Raw genomic sequence first — 26,119 nt, 5'->3', positions numbered from 1 at the left:
TCTAAAAAACATGAGTTGTCTCTGACGGTGTGTTTGCCTCTAACAGGCTTGGATCCATGCAGCACTGTTCTTTGTTTTTTTTTTTTTTTTTGTTGTTGTTTAAAAAAAATGTGTGCGGTTGTTCTCCAAGTGCCAGCATGTCCTGCCAGCCATTAAAAGTGGATATGACAGGGTTTAAAAAGGCTGTGCTGTTCCAGCAAAAATGCTAATTTGCCAACCATAAGTCTGTACTCTCCATGATAAATACGCTCTTAAGTCCTGCATTTTTAATATAGTCTCATAGTAAGCAACATGCGCCTTTATATAAGCATGCATTGTATAAAGGCATATTTCTAACAATCTACACAAATAATAGCTTACAGACAGTAAACAATATCTAATATGGCAATAACAATGTTCAATAATTTAAATGGTAAGTTATATTTGTTACAAATAAGTTATTCTTACGCTTAAAACAAAAAAAATATTTTTTTTTTACAAAAAATATCAAAACACTTAAAAATGACAGATACCCTATGAGTATTTGTATGAACATTTTGTTTGCAAATAAATTGTTCAGAACATCAGTTTCTCACTAAAGATTTTGAAATCATTGAGATTATTTCAAACAACCAGTTTATAAAAGTAGGTTCCTGATAAATTACTGTGAAAAATAAAATTATAAAAAATGTAACCAGGTTTCATAGTACAAAACATTTTAAAGACTGAAAACAAAGAATCACAGTGTTTTCAGGAGTGATGGTGACAAGGCTAGCATGATTTATTAGAGACAGACACCACTGAGGTGCAATTAAAACATTGTTTTACAATTAGCATTCTCTCCTATATTGCATGGGGGAAAGCGAGATACTATATGTGACATTATCTGAGACAGGGGTCTGTCCGGAGTCGGGATACATTTATGTGTCCCAACCCCAGACTGGATGAGCCACAACAAAATGCATATATAATATAATATCCAATAGATATTATATATGAGCTGTATTTTAATTGTAAATGACACACATAAATTGTTGTAATACACTGTTTTCAAACACAGATTTTTTTTCCTGATACTTGTTTTATCAATTAATATTTTTACATTTGTGTATCACTAAAATATTAATCATGTAGCTGTGTCGGCAGTAGTGTCACAATATCCAATAGGTGTGAGTCTTATGTTTTAAAATATAGAAAAACAACTATTAATGGTATAATTGAGGTACAGTAGGCCTATAATCGTGTTCTAAAATGTTACATGTAAGATTTTAGAGCACTGCCTGTTCTTTTTGACTTGAGTTAAACTAGAAAACAATGCACACAAAACACATTTCTAACCTTTTTCTCAGATGTGTGAATGAGGCCTTTTAGTATAAGTACATTCTCCAGTTTGGAAATGTTCAATTTTAGTCCATAAGCAATCCCAAGGGCGTGAAAATTGGAATGTAGAGTATGCACATCAGGGGTTTCCGTCTCTTGAATAAATTCATCTGAGCCATTGTAGACACATACCCTGCTTAAAATGAATTGTTTACTATGGCAATAAGGCACTTGCAGCAACATACACTAAACAGCGATGTGGCTTAGCACATGCTACTGCTAACCAAATGGCAGGTTTGCTGAGAAGCACAAGATGTTCAGTATATACTGTATGTTTGTCTGGAATAAAACAGATATTAATATTTCATGGTAACCCAGCATCATTCAGCATAACATATATGAAATGCAAAACTCACAAGCGGTATATCAGACGGAACGCCAAACAGCTTACATATATTTGGTTACTACATGAAACAGTAGTTAGCAATATTGCCATACCTGGATTGCACTTTAAATACAGACAAATGATTAATTATCCCAAAACAGGTAATATGATTCAGGGCCAACCTAATCTAATTTATATGGGTAAGAAATTAGCATGTGGCTTCTGAGATAATGATTCTGTATTGCAAGATCCATTAGTCTTAAATAAAAAGAAATGTCAATAATATATTCAGTTTATAGGATATATTGGATTATCGAATACCGCTTTGTATATGACGTGCTATTTTCCAGAATCTTGGGGTCAGGGTACCTCATCTCCCAGTAAAAAAGATGATGACTCAGCAGGCAATGTCTGTCTTCCAGCTAAGCCCTTCCTTGACTCCCATCATCATACTGCTACTGTCACTATCCTATATGACGTTGTGTTTGGCTGCCTCAGATGGCTGTCTGCTGAGGTAGCCTGTTAGACAGTGTCTGTAGCTGACAACTGCACTACTAAATAACGCATAGCTTAGTTAGAAATCACTAACGTGAATAGACAGGATAATAGTCTAACTGCGTTCTTCTCACTTCCCGGAATTTTCCTAGTCAACACTTATTATGATGCTGATCCAAAAATCAGAAGTTTAAAGGAAAAATAAACATCTACTATCTAAATTTATTTAAAGACATGGAAAAGTTTACCTAAAAAATGTGAATTACGGTCTATAAACTGTTTCTTCATAACCTGAATTTTTACATTTTAACTAGTAGCTTTCTTTCTGTCCTGTTATAGGCGATATGGAGCTCTCGATGGTCATATTTATGATGCAGTAACGTGAAAGAATTACTTCACTGGCCAATTTATTAAACGGCTTGCATCCGGTTACTGAGCCAGTCAACACATGTGGTGTTATCAGGTGGCAAGATCATCTCAACTTGCAAAACAAGATGTTGCTTACTGATGGACAATAACTGTCAATGATTAGAAAACAATGATGGTCTGCTACCGAGGGTCAATGTTTTGCCATCAATAGCAGGGGTCCGATGTTTCTCCACCATCTATGGCATAGTACCTATGGTGACTTACACCTGCCCTCCCTCCCATCATCTGTACCTTAGCCCACTCTCATTCTCTGATTTGCCTTACATTGTCATGTGTCCCTACTTGACGCCCACTGATGGTTCAAACCTTCAATCTGCTTCAATTGATGGTTTCCTGCCATTGATGGAAAGTACGGATGGCACCATCGATTGACATCAGAAGTATTGATGGCCATCCATGCTGTTGGGGTAACGCTTTGATTTAAAGTGTTCTCTTTTTCATGAAAAGTAAGCATCAGGACAACCAGGAGATCTATAGGGCACCAACGCTAGGGGGAGAGACCAAGCAGGTGGGACCAGGACACGTCTCATTCTGCATACCAAAGCCTTCTTTACATTCTGTGCTGTCCGTTGAAGGAGAAATTTGCAAGGCCATCTTGGGGGCCTTGATGTGCCTCCTTGGCAGCCTGAGCCTCCAAGTACCCATCCCCCCCCCCCCGTCTCCACCTCTCAGCACCCTTGTGAAGCATTAACAGAACAACAACTTGAATGTGATAGTTATTTATGTACATAGAATGTAGAATTTAAATCTGAACAGAAGACTTAGATTACCATGAAATATTATTATTGCATATCATTTGATTGAATTATTTCTTAGTTTACTTGTATTGAGTTAACTGATCAATCATAGGTGAAGTCCCTAAAAAAATTCTGTGTCTGTAGCTGGCAGATCAATGAACCATTTATAAAATACAAAACATTAATCACTATAGCTGTCTGTAAATATATAAAACATGATTAATAACGCTCATATTTATTTCCCATTATTCTGATATTTCTGCCATCTGGTACTGAAGTGGGGTCATTTTTTCCCTCTCCTGGCGTTGGTGCTAAGACAAAATTCTGGTATATAATAAAGTTTGATTTACGCAATACCAAAGAACCAAGGAAAGAAGGGTTAATGAAAATGTGTTGAGGCAGTGAGTAGGCCACCTGGCACCCAAATCATCTAACAGAAGCCGACACTCTGAGGACTGTATGAATAAATCTTTCTACTTATTCTTGTGACTTCTCAATTCTGTCAAACAACTAAAGATGATAATAGTACAGGTTGAAGTTGTCGGTGAACATTAAAGATGGGCATGTAGTGTTGTTTATCCCTTTCACTGCAAAACAGTGGCAGAAAAAGGCATAACCACAAATGGTAGAAAGAATCATGCTTCCCAACCACTATCCAGTTACCCCGCATACGAGAGTAAACTTTGAACAGCTCTTGAAAATGGGAGTGCCCCTTTAACTTTAAAAGGTGTTAGGTTGATACTGAGTCAGTAGAAACCCACAATGATTTGATTTAATCTAGCATTCCTAGTTCCATGTTACAAGAGGGAATATTGGATATTAATATAAAACAGACATACAAGGTAATCATGAATACACTCTAAACATTCCCTAGTATACCTACACGTGTCTTGATTGTTACAACACTGTATAACAATACAATTCACAATGGCTGGTTTTATCCACAGCCCATAGAAGCACCATGTTTGGTACTTGGGACAACTCATGAATGGCACACTTGCATACAGTACATAATTTTGAAGCCTGCTTCATCACTATAAAACAGTTGGTTATCCCCGTCAGGTTGGGTCACATGACATTTATGACAAAAACTATAAATCACAGAAAAAACAAAAAGCTGTAATTGGATCTTTTAAAAAGCACCACTGTGCTGACCGGCTCTTTTCTGCTGTGTGATCCTACTCATTGGGGACACTGTTGCACTTTACATGGAGTCCCCAAGAGAGTCAGAGTCATCCAGGGACAGGGGTAGGTACAGATCCTGTAAAAAAATAGCGAAAGAGGGATGTGTTAATGACACAGAACATGAGGTAGCTACAATTATATTATGTTTGTGTTGAGTGATCAATCAAGGTTCTATAATGAAATCTAACTGGTGCAAAGATCCTTCATTCATCATATACAGGATATTATGGATATAAACTGTGCTTGGAATAAAAATGTAACTTTTAGAAATCCATTGTGATTCTAATACTAGTCGCAGGTGCTAAAGTTCTTTTGAAACTATATAAATATGTTCAATTGTTGAAGTGGCAATTTAGAAGTGGCAATAAGAAAAATGTAAGTGAACAGCCTAGACCACAAGAGCTTTAGTGAATTTGATTGTTTGACAAAAATATTAGATATTTTTTAACACTGTAGTAAAGTACAAATACGTATTAACTGATAATAGGTAACTGTTTTATTAAAGTTATTCAGATGATATTAATATAAAGAAGTTAATTTTCTTTTTATTTCAGGATTTATCATCTGCATCTGAAATATTGTCAATATCTTAGAAAATCCCTTAACTTTGCTTCACAAACTAATAATAAAGTTAAACATATAAGTATTGTGTTATATATTATTTTTGATTGTCACAGATAGATAACTAGTAGTTATATTAATAGAATATGAAGAAATAAAGTTACCACTTTTTCTCTTATGGGAAAACTGTAAAGGGAAATCTTCAAATAATAATCTTTATTAATATAAATTAAAAATGACTACCAAATTATTTATGTTAAAATTCATGAAAACATTAAAAAGTGAAGTTACATACTGTATTTGAGAAAAGGGCATCCGCAGTCTAATTACCCTAATCTTTAGTGTAAACCTATGTATATAGCAAATAATTCTAGAAAAATGTGGATGGTTAATCTGTACACCCTACAATATTTATTATTTAATTATTATTTCACTCTCCTACTGTATGTATAGAAGTATAGTTCTGGACAAACACTGATGGGCTGTCTAGAGCATTATAGTATGACCTGCTTCACAGCATTCAGTTTTGGTTATTATCATGATACTATACATCAATACTGTTTTTCGGTTATATGGTGGATATGAATTTAGAAAAATTACATTAGCATGATTTCATGATTCATATGTAACATAAGTACAAAAAAAATATATACATATTTACTCTGTTGGGACAATTTCACTTAAAGTGAGAGAAAATATATATAACATCTATCTAGAAAGTATTAGATAATTTAGGCCCTCATTCAGAGCCACTCGCTAGCGGCAGTACGCTCGTTCCGAGCGATGTTCGCACATCTGCGCATGCGTACGGATCGTTATACGCATGCGCGAACCAGTCAGTGCGGCCGAAATTCATGTGCTCGCAATATAGCGAATGCCTGCTATTTTGAGTGACAGAATGAGGCGTATGTGGGTGGTAACAGGGGAAGGTGCTTGAAAACGGGGAGTGGAGATCAGAACGCAGGCGTGCTTAAAGGTCAAAACGGGCGTTTTATGGGTGTGCATAATTAATACAGCAGCGTCATTGACCACGTCACTGGGTTATTTTATAGCCAGAACTGCTCGCAAGATTGTGGTAGCAAAAACCAACCACAAGAATAGCGAGCAGTTCATACGCTGGTCGATGTACTCGATTAATCTAATAAATAGCGGACATGACGTATGGTGCGAGCGGCCAGGGGGCGTTTTTAACAAATAAGCGTATGTTTTGCTCGCTCGTTCAGACTTAGAGGTGTGAACAGACTGCAATTTGCGAACGGATCATTTGAATAGCCACCCCTTGTTTTTGAACGAACGACCGCAAATAGCGAACGGCTCTGAATCAGGCCCTTAGTCAGGTAGAGTTCTGTGCAATAAGGTAGTGAGGTCATTGGCGTATCTATAATGATGCAGGGTATGCGGTGCACATGGGCCCCTGGGTCCAGGTGGGACCACACCACACACCCTGCACTCATACAATATTATACTACATCTCCAGAATCCCACGTCTGCCGGCACTGCAGACAGAAATCACTGGGATAATTGGACGGCTGACATTTTCCCGGAGATTTGCGCATGCGCAATAGAGAAGTCTCCGGGAACATAATGCGGCCTCCGTGTTCCCGAAGACCTGCGTAGTAGACTCTGGCACAAAGCTAGAGTCTACTGCACAGTCGGAGAGGAGGGGAACCATAAGGAGGCTGTACACGGCCCCCTCCTCTCTTAAACTATCCCTGAGTGAGGTGTTGGGATAACTATGTAGGAGAAGAAACATAATACCTTGTGCTTGCGAAGACTTCCAGGACTGGTTGGGGTGGAGATTGGGGACTGCTTGGATTTGGGTGTGGATAGCTGACTGCTTGATGTTCCATTAGCTGTTAAACAACACAAACAAGTAAGATTAATTAATGATTCATTGCATATGTATAACATGGGCACACTATATACAGGCATACGACATTAATCAACCTTCATCCACTGAACTACATATATGGAGCCTGCACCAAACCAATACTGTATCTAACCGTTGATGCACTTTGACTAGCCCTGGTACGTACGGGATATGAAGACTGTGCATCATTCATCCAAAAATGCACCCATATTCCTCAAAATTTCACCACATGCCATTAAGATCTGCCAGTTGCTAAAAAATAATTACACATCCTAAAAGCCCTGCTTACCATAAAATACCCCACATGCCCTCAGACCCCCACAAGCACACCAAAACCCTCAACATGCCACTCACACCTCCCCACATGCCTCCCAGGCCACTCACACCTCCGCACATGCCTCCCAGGCCATTCACACCTCAGCACATTCCTCCCAGGCCACTCACAACTTCCGACATGCCTCCCAGGCCACTTACACTTCCTCAAATGCCACCCATATCACTGTCATCTCCCCATATGCCTCCCAGGCCACCCAGAACTTCTGACATACCTCTCAAGCCTATCCTAAAAACTATGACAAGGAACAGAAGAAGACAACAGAGCGCACAAACTGAGCAGCATGGGGCAAATAACTTGTTACCTTAACCATCCAAAAAATGGTAAATGTAGGCAAAAAGGTGGTAATGTGCCCTGGGCACGTTTCCACCTTTTGCCTATCCTACAAACTGTTCACATCCCCTCAAACTTCCCCCTAATGTTACTCAGACCTCCCACATGTACAAACTACAAACACGCTTTCAACAGTCACACCAACTACTGTACACACAAACACATACACATCATACAGACGGATGCCTTACAAGCACACACATATTTCTGAACCTTCTCCACACAAATAATCCTCTCCCTAAAGTCGCTGACCTTCTCTGTCTTCTCTCAGACCTTTGATACTGTAACTCCACTTTTTATCACTATTTCTTTCATTCCTATGCTCATGTTCTATGCTCATGTTCTCATTTGTTTGCAGCAGATTCAGTCTTCTAATTTCCTCTTCCAGCCCTCTTATTGTATCTTCACTACATCTGCACAATCCTGTCCATTTTCTCCCTCTGCTCTATAAGGTGGTCTTTTACACTCCAACAATCCTTCTCATTCTGCTTACTAGTCCTCTCTGCCTACTGCCCCTAAAGAGAATGTTGGAAATATGTGCAATAGATAGCCAAGGCTCGAACTAAGTCAGTGTCTTCGCTATCTGCTGAGCAAGTCCCTGATGCCATATTTCTGTAGCTGTCTTCTGAGGCAATTATGATATAAATCCGTCCATGCGACAGACTTGTAAGAGTCCCCTAACGACTGCGTACATGCTGTAGTTATATCCCCAGTACCTTGGTAACCATATTTAGCTGAAAAAAATCACTAAGACCAGCGGTGAACCTAGGAAATCTTGGCCCTGCTAGGTATATCCATGGAACCCCGCTTGATCAGTCTGACCTTACAATTACACTCTTCTGAAAACAGAGCAGAGCTCACATTATTCCTGTACTCAGAAATTATATTTACCACTGAAACTTGATAACTTTCTTGCCTATAACCTTTTATACATGAGTGAAAAGTTAGAGTCACCAAATGCCTGGTAAACTTTTTATCTGTTCTCTTTTCTAATGATAAATTCTCTGATGTCCGGGGCTCCAGACCAGGGCTGTAGCTAGGGTAGTGCGGCCGGTGCCATCGCACAGGGCACCACAGTTAAGGGGACTCTGTTTGGGCCTGTCAAATTTCTGTTTATTATCATTCTTGCTTGTAGATTCCTCTTATTTCATCCCCAGCATCTCCTTACCTCTCCTATCTCTTCCCTGGCCCTTCCCCATGAAGCCATGGCCCTTTTTTGATTGCATTATGTCCCTTTAAATAATGAGGGGGCGTCAATGCTCTTTCTGGCACAGGGCACCAAAAACGTCTAGTTATGGCTCTGCTCCAGACAATTTCTTCCCATCTCTGACTACCAGAAACTCCCTCTAGTGATCATTCTATGGCTGCTGTAATATTAAGTTATAGAAAGAAGACAACAACAAGAGCTAAGGTCTTATCATTGCTGGGAACTGTAGGGAGCCAGCATATAGAGTAATGGGGCACAAGAGAGCTGTTGACTTTGAATGGAGAAATATACAAAGCTGTTGACAGACATAAGGAGGTTGTTTACTGGCAATTTTCGTAGCACTAATAACCTCTATACTGTGTAATAGTTACCAGAATTACTCTTTATTTTTTAATAGCTACCCAAATTAGGCAGTGTCTTCTACAATAGTCACCAACATGGACTCTGTATTGCACAATAGTTACTATACTGTATAACCATATGTGATATCAACTATGTTAGGACTTATACCCACTGCAAGGACAGATGTAAGTACAGAAGCATTGAAGCTGCATGTCAAATCTTTTATGGTAAATCAGTTAAAGGTCAGGAATGCTCATGCGTTTCCTCTTGCTCTCTTGGGTGCGAGAGGTCTAAATGGTAAACTTAATAGAGTGTTAATTCTGAAGCAAGTTATAAAATGTAACCTTATATAGTGAGTCTGGAGGAATTTGTCATGATACAAATGGTAGTAAACTTTACAAGCTGAGTCACATTGTCTTTATAATGCTGGGTACACACTAAACGATGTGTATCCAGCGCGATATAGCTAGCGACGGGACCTGGCGGAGGTGCCAACATCAACAAGTGCATAAACACTTGCTGATGCCGGCAGTGACGGAACGATGGCGGGGGCCATGCTGCATTTGGTAGCATGGCCCCCGCTAACGATATCGCCAGTCGAACCTGCATGACGATGTCACTGACGACGTGCGGGAACACGCAACGTCAGTGACACAGTGCATACACTCTAGACAATATGAACGATGAGTTGTTCTGATGCATCAGAATTGCCCAAATCGTTCATAGAATCATCTAGTGTATACCCAGCTAAAGAGCAATGATAAATTAATCTAGAATAACATTGTTCATTTATATTCCTCCACTTTACAGTAAATATGTTCTCAAATAGTATAGTTTCATTATAGCCTTATCTACCAAAATGTCAGTAATATATATAGAAGTCTTCAATAATGTAATGGATACTCAAAAAGACAGATGACAAGGCACGCCTGCATCACTGCTGCAATGCAATTCAGCCTTTGCCACCTGTGAGCAGTGTCTTCCCGCCTACCTGCGCCTCCTCTGAAATAATTTTTGATTATTAAAGACAAAGCAACAATACAAAAATTTAAAAGTGTAATAATCCACTAATACCACTCCTGGCGTTATTCAATACAGTTGGAGTGACACCTAAATGTTGTATTTTGACATATAGTACCGGCAGCAAGTGAAGGATGTAATACTACAACTTCCTTATTAATATAAATTTAGACCATAGGCTACTATAGGGTAATGCCACCATTATTCTATCGAGGCCAAGCTCCGGAAATTTCAGGGTTGCATAAAATTGGATTTTTTTAAAAAAAAATCAAAAACGGATTTATTTGATTTAAATCAGATTTATATAGGATTTTTTATTAACATTTTTTTTAAGTAAACATGTTACATTTTTAAACGTTTATTTTAAAAAAATTTTTAATAAAAAATACCTTTTAAGTCAAATAAATCCGTTTTTTATTTATTTTTTTATTTTAAAAATCCAATTTTATGCAACCCTGTCCAGAATGCTTCAAAATTTATAAGGGCTGCTTTTGTGGATGGAAATATCAGCTCAAATCCCTCCATAGTACATCTGGGGGATCCCTAATATTTGCGGGGATTCGACTTTCCCACATATATTTAATGATAAATAGGCCCCCTAAAGTCAAGTTTTATTACATAGATTGTGGGTATAGATGTGTCCATTTACAACTTACTTCCTTGTGCGTTAAACAGCCCTATTTGCGCCATGCCGTGGTGTGACTCGGTAGCGCAGAGCATCCTTTTGTGCAACTTTTTTACCTTCAAATGCGTCTTATTCGCAAAGCGATGCAAAGCTTCTGCTGGTTAGAATGATATGTGGCATGCACATATTCTGGGTGCAACTGCGGCTGTATCTGCATGCAAAATGCTCTGTTACAGTGTCACAGCCACTGACACTGTAATGTAGTATTTTGCATGCACAAAAAGACGCTCGACGCTACCGGGTCGCACGGCACTCAGGTGTTATGTTTAATGCGGCTTGTAGCGAACAGAGGTAAGAGGTTTGGCCCACCCAAATTTAAAATGTATTATTATGAGTCACAGTTAGCGTATCCCTGAAGTTAGATAGTGGTTCAACATGCTACTTTACTAAGTTATTTTGTAGAAATGGAAGTGAGTATGGTTTAAATAGAATAATGTAAGTATATCTCCAAGGTTTTGTTAAAAAAATATTTTGCAGAAATACAGGCAGGAATCAGGATTCAATAAAGCCCAAACTGTTGTCAATAGATATTTACAACTTGGTAAGTTACATTACACTTAATTTATGAATGGATAGCTGTAACTGTGGGGAAGTGGTATTTCCTGTCTGCTGCTTCACTGAATCTTTACTGTGCTGGGCGTCACAGTCCTACATTGATGAGTAGCACTTAGCGCTGGGTGTAACCTGTTATACCGCTGTTAGACTGGACGGTCTGCTACTTATCTCCACTTTGACCGCTTTTACCACCATTACTGTCTGCTGTATCGCTGTATCCTACAATAAACCTGCAAGCCTGGTTAAGAAACACTGCTGTGGCTTAAACTCAGTTTATATGGTTCCTCACCAATAGAATATATCAACATAAAATCATGTCTTCCCTTATAAAAACTATACTACAATGTATAAAAACTCACAATCATGTCTAGTTTATATGTCAAGTTTATAGTTTATATAGAAATATGAATTTTGATAACCTTGAAAAACTTTGGATTTATTAGATAGGGAACAAATTTATATGTGTGGGTTGGCTTGAAAATGTACACTTTGTATAAGATGCTAGCAAATAAAAGTATTCATTATGCATACTGTGGAGTATTTGACTCCTTTAATAAAAATGGACCAAATTGGAATTTTATATAAATCACTTGTCTGATATATGGTGTTGCTCACAGTTCATTTTTGCATCTTCTTTGGGAATGTCTTGTGGCAAATTTTTGTTTAAGATAATTTTTTTGTATTGGTGAGACTGGTAATCCGGTTTCTTTTTCTGCACTTTGTGTGACACTATATGGATAATAATATACAGAAAACTGGAATTCCAAATATATACTGTACTAAATGTATTTTCTTTAGCCAAGATGTCAATAACAAGATATGGAGGGACCGAATTTCCAAATATAATTAAAATATCTATTCAATAAACGTCTCCTCACTCCCTCCCCTTTTTTGTTTCATTTAGGGTTTTTTTATTGTATTTCTTGTAACAATTCAGTTTCAACAAAATCTGTTGAAACAAAAAAAATATTTGTTTCCCGTAAAAAATAAAAACAAATAATGAATACTGTACAAAAAATGAAAACAGTTTAACATGTAGTTTTTAATTGTAGTTTTACTTGAGTTCAAGAGTTCACTGGAGGTCTCTTGACATCCCCAATGAACATTAGAAACAATGGTTTCTATTTTGGACATGTTTCCATTAGAGATGAGTGGTTCGGTTTGCTGAACTTCAGGGTTCCGAGTCGAACCGAGTCCCGTCTCCCATCACTTTGGAGTTCCAAGTAGAACTGAGTCCCGACTCGGATCTTTTTGCCAAATTCGCAACTCATATCTAAAAGACAGATCTAGCGTGTTTTGGATTGCATGTAAGCCCCTTCCTCGTGATTTCAGGTGCCATTTCATACTAGGGATGTGCAGGCTCAGATTAGTTTGGATTTTCCCGCCAAATTCGGATTTTTCCAGACAAAAATCGTGTCTCAGAAAGAGGCAAAACGGCATCTTTCATGGACAAACATCATCATTCCTGGACAAAAGTCCATGAAAGATGATGGTTGTCCATGAAAAATGACGTTTTGCCTCTTTCTGAGACCCGATTTTTGGCGGGAAAAATCCAAACTTGGCGGGAAGATCTGAACTAATCCGAGCCTGCACATCCCTATTTCATACAGGGGAGTGTATGGAGAAGATGTGGGCTGTAGTTCATGCTGCAATACTACATACTAGAGATGTGCACCGACCCCCGTGTTTTGGTTTTGGATCTGGGCCTGGTTTTGGATTTTTTTCCGTGGTGTTTTGTTTTTCGGTTTTGGATCTGGATTTTTTCTTAAAATATCATAAAAACAGCTAAATTCACATAAAAAATGGGCTTTCTTTTATTCCTACAGTATTATGAACCTCAATAACATTTATTTTCAGTCATTTCCAATCAATTTTGACCACCTCACAATATTATTTTTTTCATCTAGTTAAGGCCGAAAGGTTGCATCCAGCTAGCTGGCTGACTAAGCTAAGCGACACAGTGGGCGGCACTAACATGTGGCAGTTCAGCTTCCAAGTTCCAACACAGATACAGTGTGTTATACAGTGTGGGTTGGATACACCAATAGTGCACTTACTGTGACAGCAGTGTCGGCAGTGCAGGGTGCTGGCGGTGTCCTCAAAGCGAGAGTGCCAGTGGTGTCCTCAATGCGGATGTGCCATCAGTGTTGGCAGTGTCCTGAGTGCACAGTGTCGGCAGTGTCGGCGTGTCAGCGGTGTCCTCAATGCAGGAGTGCTGACAGTGTCGGCTGTACAGGGATGCCCTCGGTGTGGGAGTAGTGGCAGTGCGGGGTCGATGACGGAGTCCTCAATACGTGGGGCAGTAGTGCGGGGGTGCTGGCAGTGTCCTCAGTGAAGGGTACCGGCGATGTCGGCAGTGTGGGGGTGCCAGCAGTCTTTTGTACAGGTTTGCTGACTGTGTCGGCAGTGCAGGGGTTGCTGACGGTGTCCTCAGTACGTGGAATGGCAGTGCTGCGGTGCTGGCAGTGTCCTCAGTGAAGGGTTCCAGCGATGTCGGCAGTGCGGGGGTGCCAGTGGTGTCCTCAGTGCAGGTTTGCTGACTGTGCCGGCAGTGCAGGGGTGTTCTCAATGCAGGGTCGCGGCGGTGTCAGCAGAGCGGGGGTGCCAGCGGTGTACTCAGTGCAGGTGTGCTGACAGTGTCGGCAGTGCAGGGGTGCCGATGGTGTCCTCAGTGTGGGAGTGCCGGTAGTCGGCAGTGCGAGTGTTGCTGACGGTGTCCTTAGTACATGGGACAGCAGTGCTGGAGTGTCGGCAGCGGGGGATGCTGCCAGTGGGGGTGCCGGCGGTGTTGGCAGTAGGGGGTGCTGGCGGTGTCAAGCAGTGGGGGATGGCGGGCGCCATCTTCTTTTGCTTCCTGTGTGCATATTAAATGGGCTTAACGCTGATTGGCTGAGAGCCGTGACAGACGGCTCTCTCAGCCAATCAGCGTTATGCCCGCTCAGTACAAACCCGAGTTTTTGCCTCGGGTGAGGGATGCGGGGCACGCAGGGAGATCCGAGCTTGGCTCGGATCGCCCCGGATCCCCGAACTTCAGGTGTGTTTGGTTCTCTAAGAACCGAACCCACTCATCCCTACTACATACTAGTCACCATTAGAGAGAGTTGTAGGTAGATGGAGTAGGTGGGGAGCGTATAAAAGACTGCAGGCATCTTTGTCACTATGAGACGTATTCAATTTGGGAGCGAAAAGTCCGTGCTGGACTTTTCGACCACATCAGAGCTTTTCTGGTGATAAAGTATCGGGCGCTTGCCCCCTTTATCTACAAAAAAAAAAATAGGAATTTTCAGGAAATGTACCTGGGACCCCCCTAAAGATGTCCAGATATGGGGGATCACTATGGGTACCCCCATTTTTGGCTGCAGAAGGAAGTCGGGGTTTGTAATAGCCGCTGCAGGTGCATATTTGCGGCTATGAAGAAGTGGTGAAGAATAGCATTTAGAATTTTTTTTCGTTAAAATAACTATTCCTATTAAATTTGGGGTACATGAAAATGGGGGTAAGCATATTTTTAAGTCCCTAAAGGAAATTGCAAAAATTCTGCAAAAATGCACCTGCCGCTACTCTGCTCAATGAAGAAAACACCTGCCGCATATAAGGGAACCCCTGTGAAAATAATTTGTCTATTTTAGAAGTGTTTTTTCTTTTTTCTTTTTTCACCCCCGAAAAAAGTTAATTTTTTGGGGTGTCCTGATTTTTTTATTTTTTAACACAGTTTAGTTTTAAATGACATTCCCAGGGGTGCAGGCTATTTTTTTTTAAGCCTGCACCCCTAAACCCCAATTCTGCACTTTTTTTCGCCATGCGAAAAGTCTTTGAAATTGAATATGGCGATAATTCAAATAGGCGAAAATGACGTCATCGCAGCTTAATTGAATACCCCCCTATGTATGTTTGTCATACACAAGCTAGCACCTGCAATCCAGTGCAAACAGGCTCTAGTGTATGTTTAGAAGTGAACTTGATGTCAGTTGCATTCACAAGTGTTTTTCATACATGTGCTATATTCCTTTAAACTGCCATGTGTTTGTGCCACTGCTCTGCCGCTTAGTTTAGCCAGCCAGCTCACTGCAGCCTTTGGCCAATGCGGGTGAAAACAATATTGTGAGCTGGTCAAAATTAACTGGTAATGAAGAATGTTCTTGATGTTAATAATACTGCAGGAACAAATACAGGTCCAACAATACATGATTTTAGCTGTTGTTATTAATTTTAAAGAAATCCAGAATCAAAACACTTGAGGGTGGTTTTGACAAAACTAAAACACATGGGTCTGTCTGCACACATCACTCATTATCAGGCATTGAACTAGCTAGTACTATGCACATGATTGACACCTGTGGTTATGCTGGTCACCAGAATGGACTCTGTATTGTGTGTTTTATGTGACACTAAGCTCTACTGGATACTGGTCATCAGGCATGACTCTGCATTGTATAATTGTTCAGATTTAAGGGGAGTATCTCCTTATCTAGAAATATTACAGGTTATACTGTTTGTTCTGCTACTCTCTGCTCTGTCATACACATGTATTAAGCTATATCCTTCGTATCAATCTGCCATTGCCTTGAGGGTATAACATGACTTTGTAGGCTTTGCATATTAAAAAGAGTGTGATCTAAAGACTAGATGCGCAGTGCCCTGCACATCACAGTGTGTCCTCTTTTTTCAAATATGTTATTCCTAATGGATGTTCCTTGTAAGACATAAGTTCTGAGTATACACTAGGTTCAACTTATTTGCTACTTCGAGAACCCCCTGTGAGTATGAGACTTCCCTCCCCCTGGCATTTGTCACAATAAATATTTCAGATGTTGATGTTCTGCACTTTATAAATTGGCCAATGCTTAGCTATCACAGTAAGTCACATCTTATGCCTAAATATACTACATACCTTGGTATTTACAGAATGAACGGTCTGCGCTCGGGCCTGCTGGAGGCCAGACCTTAGCAACATCACCATACCCTTGACATGTACAGAATAAGACAGGGTGAAAGATATATAGAGGACAGAGGGAATATGCTATTTCTACCTTTCTGTTAAATGCAGCATGCCTACATGATTATGTGGACAGCTGCTGACATTTAAGCAAAAGGGAAAAGATCACTAATGTGAAAATAAGACTGAAATAAATCTAAAATAAATTCTTTCCACTCTGACATTTTTATAAGAAGCTGTAACATATAAACATATACCAAACAAATATAGTTGAAAACTTGCCCGCTGCCATTGTTCCACTATGTGAGACATAATTTGGGATTGTGGACCTGATTCAGAGCTGTATGGTAATGCCGCCGCCGCTGCAAATGTGTACCCATCTGCGATGCGAATATATGCAACTAGCACAGCCGCCGGGAGATGTATCGAGACGCACACCGGCAGCTTTGCGAATCCAAGCATCTGCGTAAAATGTTGCAGCATCTGCATACAAAAGACGCAGCAGCAGTCGCAGATCATTTGGTTGTTGCAATCCCGAGTAAACCTATGGTCCCGCAGTATGGTCATGGGAACTGAGACGCTAGAATCGTATTTCTTGCGTACGGGGTTACAGTCTCAGGATGTGACACGCCTCTGAAATGCATGCCTGCGGTCTTTGCCACCACTCCCAGATACGTCCCCCAAATGCTCCCTGTCAATCACGCTGCGAGCGACTCCGGTAATGTACCTTAAAGCATGCACTGTGCGACTCTGACACATGCACAGATTGCCAATTATCACTCAACTGTGAAAACATCGGTATAGTGTACAGCTCTGAATCCAGCTCTATAACAGATGATCACACAGTGACTGGAAATCATCGCACAGCAAACTAAAGTTACTTAGAAAACATATTGTCTATGTCTTGGAAACTACAGTAGTTGCTCTTCCTTTAGTTATCTACAGCCAATCAAGTTCAATATAGGAAAAGCAACCTTACATATGAATCCAAATAAGTATATATTTTTTTTTATATTCCATGCAGAGGCAGATCTACTGTGAAACTAATGAAGCTTAAGCTTCAGGGCCCCAAAACCCGGAGGAGCCCTGAAGCAAATTTTTTTATGAATTAATTTTTCAACAAAATCAATGGAGTTTTTTAAGTGTGTGTTATTAAAAGAAGGTTATTTTAGTGATAGAATCATAAGCCAATGGGTTGAAGTACTTAATATTGACCTTAGAATATGCTCTACAGTAGTGCACATAGGGGGGTTTCTGAGTACCCAGAAACCCTCCCTGATCAGTACTGGCCGGCAGACACTTTATCTACAGCTCTGACCAGAGGATGGCTCTTATGAGCCGGCCGGGCGCAGAATAGAGAGCTGCTGTCAGTGTCACTGCTGAGTGTAGTACTGCCAGGTGCCACTAGATGCTCCCATCTCCATTTGTGCTGTCCCATCTGCCAGAAGTCAGCCCCGCAGTGCTGACAACAAGCTGAGCTTACTGAGGGATGGCACGCAGCTCAGAGGCGGGAGCACGCAGCGTGGGAAGAGACCTGACTCAGGGGGATTCCAGAGATCCCACTCAGGGGGATCAATAGCTGGGATCCTACAGAGGAAGTGAATAAGTTTTGGTTTTGTATGCGATCTATCTACATTCTCTCTCTCAATCTCTCTCTCTGGGGAGTTTCTACATCTATCTATCTATCTATCTATCTATCTATCTATCTATCTATCTATCTATCTATCTATCTATCTATCTACAGTCTCTCACTCTCTGGGGGGTTTCTACATCTATCTATCTATCTATCTATCTACAGTCTCTCACTATCTGGGGGTTTCTACATCTATCTATCTACCGTCTCTCACTCTCTGGGGGGTTACTAGTACATCTATCTATCTATCTACAGTCTCCCACTCTCTGGGGGGTTTCTACACTACATCTATCTATCTATCTATCGTCTCATTCTCTTGGGGTTCTATATCTATCTATCTACAGTCTCTCACTCTCTGGGGAGTTTCTACACTACATCTATCTATCTACAGTCTCTCACTTTCTGGAGGGTTTCTACATCTCTGCCATTTGGGCCTCATGGTCCTTGCAAGGATGTTGGATGTTGCCCTATTGTTGCTGGTTGCAAAGGGGCCCCCATAACAGTTCAAGCTTCAGGGTCCTGAAAATGTAGATCCGCCACTGATTCCATGCACATTATGTATGTATTTAGTTATTTTAAAATCTTTACATACAGTATGGATCTTATTTTGAAAAAAAAACTTAATTTGCCCCATCTGCCATTAAAAGTTAGGGTGTCAATTCCAAAACAAGTCATGGGAATCCTGAATGCGCTTACATTGCTCATACTAGAAAAAAAAATTGGGTCTTGACTGATCACAGAGTGAAATATTATGAAGATTAATACAGTACAAATAATGGGATTGGATACTGTAAAAAAAAAGGGAGTGAGAGAGTAGAATGTTGGATTGAGACTTTGGGGTCTATGTACTAAGCCTTGGAGAGAGATAAAGTGGACGGAGATAAAGTTCCAACCATTCAGCTCCCAACTGTGATTTTTCAAACACAACCTGTAAAGTGACAGGAACTGATTGGTTTGTACTTTATGTATTTTCAGCCACGTTATCTCTCAGAAAAGCTTAGTACATAGGGCCTGATTCAGAGCCGGACGCTATTTGCGCTCGCTCGTTCAGAAAAAGGGGCCGGCTATTTAAATTGAGCCCTCGCTCTTTGCGGTCTGTTGACGCCTCTATGTCTGAGCGAGCGAACGATACATGCGCTCGCTATTTTGTAAAGACGCCCCCTGGCCGCTCGCATCATACGTCATCTCCGCTATTTATTTGATTAATCGAGTACATCGAAAGGCGTCTGAACTGCTCGCAATGCTTGTGGTAGGATTTTCCTACCGCAATCATGCGAACAGTTCAGTTCAGAAACAACCAAGTGACGTGGTCGATGACACTGCTTTGTTAATTATGCACACCCTTAAAACGCCCGTTTTGACCGTTTGGCACGCCTGCGTTCGGATCACCACTCCCCGTTTTCAAGCACCTTCCCCTGTTACCACCCACAAACGCCTCATCCTGTCACTCAAATTAGCAGGCACTCGCTATTTAGCGAGCGCTCGATTTCTGACCGCAATGACTGGTTGGCGCATGCGCATTACGACCCATACGCATGCACAGATGTGCGAACATCGCTCGGAGTGAACGAGCGGCCGCTTACGAGCGGCTCTGAATCAGGCCCATAGTCCCCTTAGTGTCTTAAGGACCAATAAAGCATATCCAGAAGACATCATATCTATGAATAATGTCATTTTGGTGCCTAAAAAACACATCAAATTTACTCTGTGCAAAACAGCTGTGGTATAATGTACAATGGGTCGCCAGGTATTTGGGCCCTCTACAAAAAGCCCCTTTATTCCCAGACACCTGGGTCTGTATGGTTAGTGACATAGTTAGGTTTTGACATGAGAGGTAGCAAAGGGTAAAAATAGGAAACTATTTTTTTTGGTTCGTTTTTAATACGGCTGGAGAGATAATACAGTTAATTATGTAGCTGAAATGAAAGCACTTTGGGATACATGTGAGCTGGTTTATAAAATATTATTTCTTATTATTATGTACCCAGAATTTTGTCCTCTAAACCACTGATTTCTGCCAGTTGCATCCATGTCCCATCACACTTTAGCTAGGGTATATGAAATGTGATATCAATACCATAACTGGGCCAGTGACTAAGCCGACGCTGCAGAGGGGCCACTTGGATTATTACTATGTTAGGGGGAGCATTTGTTCCTTCCTGGCTACACTACTGTGTGTCCAAACCCACCTCTATAAGATCATTTATGTGCATGCCTAGACAATAATGTACTAATTATTCCATAGGAAAGGTAAGCAGATGGGAAAGTGGGTTTGAGAGCTTTCATACGTTCTTCAACCTGGTAGTCTTCTGGTTGTCAGGTTATATATAATATAACTACTAATTAGCTGTCTGGGTTCCGCATTGCAAATAGTAAGCTCGGGTGTATAAAAGTAATGATGGTAGTCTCAGCATATAGTAAGTGCCTCTAAAAGTAGGGAAAGTAGGAGGAAAGGTGTAGAGAGATGGGGAGAAAGCTGGGACAGTTCTGGGAGAAAAAAATTGTAACTTATTAGTGGCTAATTTTAGGGCAGGGTCCTCCATCAAAGCCAAGCAGATCATTCCCAGCAGACCTGAGAGATAGTCTCAGGCAGGCAGGCAATGACGGTAAGTCCTAGCAGGACCCATTAGGCTACCAGATGATGTGGCCCTGATGCAAGGCATTGTAAAACCTATTTAAGTAGTATCACAGCAGTACAGGTATTGCCACAATTTAAGTCTTAAATAAAATACATATTGATCAATATTTTAGAATATTTTGGTAAATTTTTATATTTACATTTATTGTTTTCCTTTTTTCTGCTAAGTGGACTGGATACTTAAGTCTGGACATCCAGCTCACCCCACATGTGTGAAAAAGCAAAGCCAGTTCAAACATGTACATATGTATCCAGACTGACCTGAAAGGTTGTTAGTTCAGCATGACCACTACCAGCCAGTATTGCCAGGGAACTGAGAATCACTCAGCCGCTCGACAACATTATGTTAGTAAATTGTGGTGATAACTTATTTTCCATTGCCATGCTATTATAAAATCAATGTATCTTCACAAATAGGCCCATATGTAGTACAGCAAAAAAAAAAATGATAATACATTTCGTGAGAAGACCTGGTGGATGGTCCTCTGTAAGTGAGATGTGGGCAATATTTGACTAATTTACACAAAAAACCTTCAGGCCCAATGTGTGTTCCAATACCTCATATACTTATTATGTATTATATATACATTTATTAAGGGTATGATTGATGTGGGTCCACCTACAGTAGCCTCTCCCATTAATTTTGTTAATCATGCATGTTGTAATAGGTCTATAGAAGCACTACATGAACAAGAACAATGAGAAGGAAAACTAACTTCCCTCAAGGTTATATTTGCAGATGAGGCTCTGCTTGTAAAATGAATGGAGGCTAAGGTGGTGACTCTGAAATATATAGACGTTTTTATTACTCTTCATATTAATAAAGGGACCCATTGCACCAGCTGCCACTCGGAACAGCTCTTACATTTCTATTATCTGTATATGTTTACATCAGGTGTTGTAAATATAATAATAATTGTATTAGGTATGCAACATGAAGCCTCTTTCCCCCGCACAAAGGCATCTGCTGTGTCCCCAGAGCAGCCATCTTCAGAAGCCCCTGGGAGAGAATGTTAACTCAGGACCTGACTGGCGCACTGTATCTGACTGCTATAATTGCAGCAGCCTTATGGAAATGCTTTTGTCTCCCTACTCCAACCCCTCCATTAAGGAAGCATGAAATTAAAGCCCGGAAAACATCCCTTGCTGATTAGATTGTCTTGTTTCTGAGATTAATTTGTAACTATTACAATACTAGGCATCCTGAATTGCTTGCAAAGGCATTGTAATGTTCTTACTGTACTTGATTAAAAATTAATCACAGAACAACTTCACTTAAATACATATAGATAAATAAATTTAAAGCTATAGTAATGTGTGTGTAGATTAAATCACAGTCCTGGTGTCTGGGAGTAAGGTTACATACAGCAGGGGTGAGGTTAGGACAACTTTATCATTACACATAAGAATACGCAGAATTTTACTTCTTACTACTTTATGAACACCCAGAAAAACAATTCCCTAACACATTTATTTACTGCCACAGGTAAATAATTATCAAACAATACCACAACTAAGGTGATCGATAACGATATGAAAGTCGTACCGTTTGTACGCACCATACGGCTGGGTTACTGTTCCAAATGGGACACTGAAACAGCATGTCAGAATAGAATAATACGTATGTAATATTATATGCAATCACACTTCATCTCAGGGCAGCAGGGTTGGTGTAATGGTTAGCATTACTGCCTCAAAGCACTGAGGTCTTGGGTTTAATTCCCACCAAGCTTGAACGTTCTCCCCATGTTTGCGTGGATTTCCTCAGACTACTACGGTTTCCCCCCACAATCCAAAAACATACTGGCAAGTTAATTGGATTCTGACAAAGAATAGTGTATGTACATGTGGTATGGAATATAGATTGTAAGCTCCACTGGGGCAGGGGCTGATGTGAAAGGCCAAATATTATCTGTATAGCGCTGCAGAATGTGTGCGCACCATGGGCCTGTTGTATGCGTCTGCACAGCAGCTGTGTCTTTGAATGCAGTAACTGTTCAAAAATATGCTAATGCCTGCAGGAGGCCTCTGAACAAAATGTTGCCTCATGCCGGCATCTCTGATCTGATGCCTGAGTCCGAAGACACAGGATCGGACCAACAGTGGTCGCAATGTTTGTGAAATCTAAGCTTACTCAAAATGGCCACCTCCTGGCCGCTTGGGAGGCCAGTAAATCTACATTGGAAGCACTCCAAGAAAACAGGGCTGACACTCGTTTTCTGGAATGTCCTTTCCCTGCCTCCAAATGCCAATCATGCTGCATCTTAGGTGGCACTGCGTGTGACGACACAGGACCCATTTTGCACATGCGCAGTCGCCACATCATTAGAGATGTACCATCGGGTTTGTGTACCTATCTCTGAATAAGACCCTATATAAATAACTGTTAATAAATACATCTCTCATGAAGACAAGTTCAAAGCATTAAGGGCATTTCCAAAAATGCTAGTCAGTACTGCGTTCCCTACAATACAAAAGAAACACAAGATATAGCCCAGGCGCTATAGAGTTAATGTATATCAACAGATTCAATGTGGTTGTGTGGGGTAGTCAATCCCACTAAATAGGGAAGTATATAGAGAATATGACAACCACAGATTCTGTTGGCATAAATAAGGTTCACTCAAACCAGTAGCAATAATGTATAAAAATCAATCATATATTTATAACAAAGCAACCAAAGCTTAGCAATCAATTGAAAAATAATAAAAACATGTATAAATGATGAAATGAATAAATTACATATAAAAGAAAAAGATAATAATGATAATAAATCTGTAAATAAAAAATCCCGGACTAGTAAATAAACATTGTATAGAACCCTTTAAACTCCTCCATGAACAGATGTAAGTGTTCCGAATGGTGTTACTGAGTTTGTCATCCGTTAGTGAAATTGCATTACATTGAGTGTGGTATGAATGTTACCTTCCATGCAGGCTGATCAGACCCAGATCTTATGCTTAACCACAGTTCGGATGGTGATTGCCGGGACCAAGGATGGCTGACCTCCCGGTCTCAATCCAGCTGACGGTGGAAATGCAGAGAGGAGTGGGTGGCCGCTCTAATGTTCCGGGTCCGGCACAGAGAGATGGAAAGCAGTGAATTCCGTATGCTCAGGACGGATGGGTAGTCTGACCAGCGTCAATGACGACTAATTGGAGTAGGTACTTAAACTGCTCAGATTTGCACTGTTTTATTCACCTTCAAAAAGGCGTCAGATAGGACGCTGAAACGCGTTGGTGCCTGTCATTGTTACACTAACCCGGCCTTTTGATTCCTGGATTTACATCGCTAGTTCCCTCTGCACATTGGTGCACTGCACCTGGAGATCCCTGGGCTTGAATCTTTGCCAGAATATAGCGCCTTTTTCTCCATATCCAACTGCAATCTGGAGCCCTGTGTCCAATTTCCACCTGACACAGAGTTCGAGAGCGGCGCTATTCCTTTTCCCAAAGTCTCCCCGCTAGTCGGGTTGAGCCCCTGCACGCTGGTCAGACTACCCATCCGTCCTGAGCATACGGAATTCACTGCTTTCCATCTCTCTGTGCCGGACCCGGAACATTAGAGCGGCCACCCACTCCTCTCTGCATTTCCACCGTCAGCTGGGTTGAGACCGGGAGGTCAGCCATCCTTGGTCACGGCAATCACCATCCGAACTGTGGTTAAGCATAAGATCTGGGTCTGATCAGCCTGCATGGAAGGTAACATTCATACCACACTCAATGTAATGCAATTTCATTAACGGATGACAAACTCAGTAACACCATTCGGAACACTTACATCTGTTCATGGAGGAGTTTAAAGGGTTCTATACAATGTGTATTTACTAGTCTGGGATTTTTTATTTACAGATTTATTATCATTATTATCTTTTTCTTTTATATGTAATTTATTAATTTCATCATTTATACATGTTTTTATTATTTTTCAATTGATTGCTAAGCTTTGGTTGCTCTTTTTCAATAAATATAAGATTGATTTTTATGCATTATTGCTACTGGTTTGAGTGAACCTTATTTATGCCAACAGAATCTGTGGTTGTCATATTCTCTATATAGTTCCCTACAATACAGAAAGGAAAGGAGTGGAGCTTACTTGAGCATAATTTATAAACAGTAACATCTTTGAGAAAGGAAATTACACAGAACATTTCCACTTTAAATATAAGGAATACTGGACCTAGCATGGTAGAGCTGTGCTGCGGTGGAGAAACATCTGCCCCAAAACCACAGCGCTATCAGTATGTATTTCCATAAGATTTCATGTGAAGGGAACGGCAAGTTTTCTAATTATTCAGAATATTTGCATAAATGTGAATCAGACTTTCATTTAAGTAATTAAAAAAATGATAAATAAACCAATGTTACATTTTCTTGTTGGAAAAAGTGTGAACCTCCAGTGTGACCCCCTTGAGCAGCAATGACTACAAGCAAAGGTTACAGTATATCTTGATCAGGCCTTCACATCGGCTTCAACTCATGGATGTTGGTGAGATTTCTTGAAGCTCCTACGACATTCCTATTGTATTTGGCTCTGGACTTTGATGTGGCCATTCCAAAAACAGCATTTTTTCTGCTTCCACCATTATTGTGTAAGGTAACTTGTGTGAATAGGGTCATTATCTTGCTTCCAGACATATTGTCTCTTGAGCTTCAGTTCATGAACTGATACCCTAAGATTATCCTGTATAATTTGCATCACTGTTGCCTAGTCATGCAGGTCCTAAATATCCCTACCCATGATACAGCTACTTTACCAGCATGTTTCCAGGTTTCACTGTCGAGATAAGGTTCTTATGTTGGATAGCAGTGTTTGCTTTTCTCCAAACATAACATTTCTATTTTAGACTCATCTGTCCACAGAACATTCTTCCAGTAGTCCTCAGGCTCATCCACTGGTCTTTAGCAAACTTTAAACACACAACAATGTTCTGCTTGTAGAGTAGTGGCTTACTCCTTGCTATTCTCCCATGTACATTATTCTTGTTCAATGATTGCCTGATGGTGGACAATTGAACACTGACATTAGCCAGTGTAAGAGAAGCAGGCTTATCCTTTGACGTTGCCCGGGGCTCTTTGTCATTCTCTGAAATATTATATGAATTGCGTTTGGAGTTGCTCTTACTCTGGGGACAGTAACATTGCTGCTGAATTGTCTCTATTTCTACAATATGTGTCTGACAGGGAAAAAACATTTTGTAACTTTTTATAGCCTAATGAGCATCGACAACTCTTTTTCTGAGGGCATCTGAAATCTCCAGCGATCAAGGAATTAATTTCCAAACCTGTGTAATTAGCGGCGGCTGAAGGCGTAGGCTGACAGGGGCGTTGAAGCCTGGAGGGGGCGTTGAAGCCTGGAGGGGCCCCCTGCACTGCCATATAAACATTAGGCCTGGGCCACTGGGATCAACTAGTGGCTCAGTCGCAGCCCAGAATTCTGGGATCAACTAGTGGCTCAGTCGCAGCCCAGAATTCT

At 40.6% G+C, this 26,119-nt stretch overlaps 1 protein-coding gene across 2 annotated transcripts in view; it reads right to left on the bottom strand.

Annotated features, from left to right (window-relative positions):
- Window positions 1–4,549: 4,549 nt before the first annotated feature.
- DCX (doublecortin) overlaps window positions 4,550–26,119 on the bottom strand; it is a 142,919-nt gene continuing 121,349 nt past the window's right edge. The window contains exons 5-7 of one of the 2 annotated variants that reach the window (XM_088482918.1): window positions 21,980–21,990; window positions 6,850–6,944; window positions 4,550–4,606 (exon numbers count right to left, since the gene is read on the bottom strand). In XM_088482918.1, coding sequence (XP_088339044.1) covers window positions 4,550–4,606; window positions 6,850–6,944; window positions 21,980–21,990 — 163 coding nt within the window. The remainder of the gene's footprint in view (window positions 4,607–6,849; window positions 6,945–21,979; window positions 21,991–26,119) is intronic. The other variant, XM_088482919.1, reaches the window with a different exon arrangement.

Source organism: Taudactylus pleione, unplaced genomic scaffold (genome assembly GCF_031769625.1).
Source record: "Taudactylus pleione unplaced genomic scaffold, aTauple2 ptg000296l, whole genome shotgun sequence".
Classification (NCBI taxonomy): Eukaryota; Metazoa; Chordata; class Amphibia; order Anura; family Myobatrachidae; genus Taudactylus; species Taudactylus pleione.
Note: the sequence above shows the minus strand (reverse complement) of the source record. Positions and strands in the feature narration are given on the sequence as shown.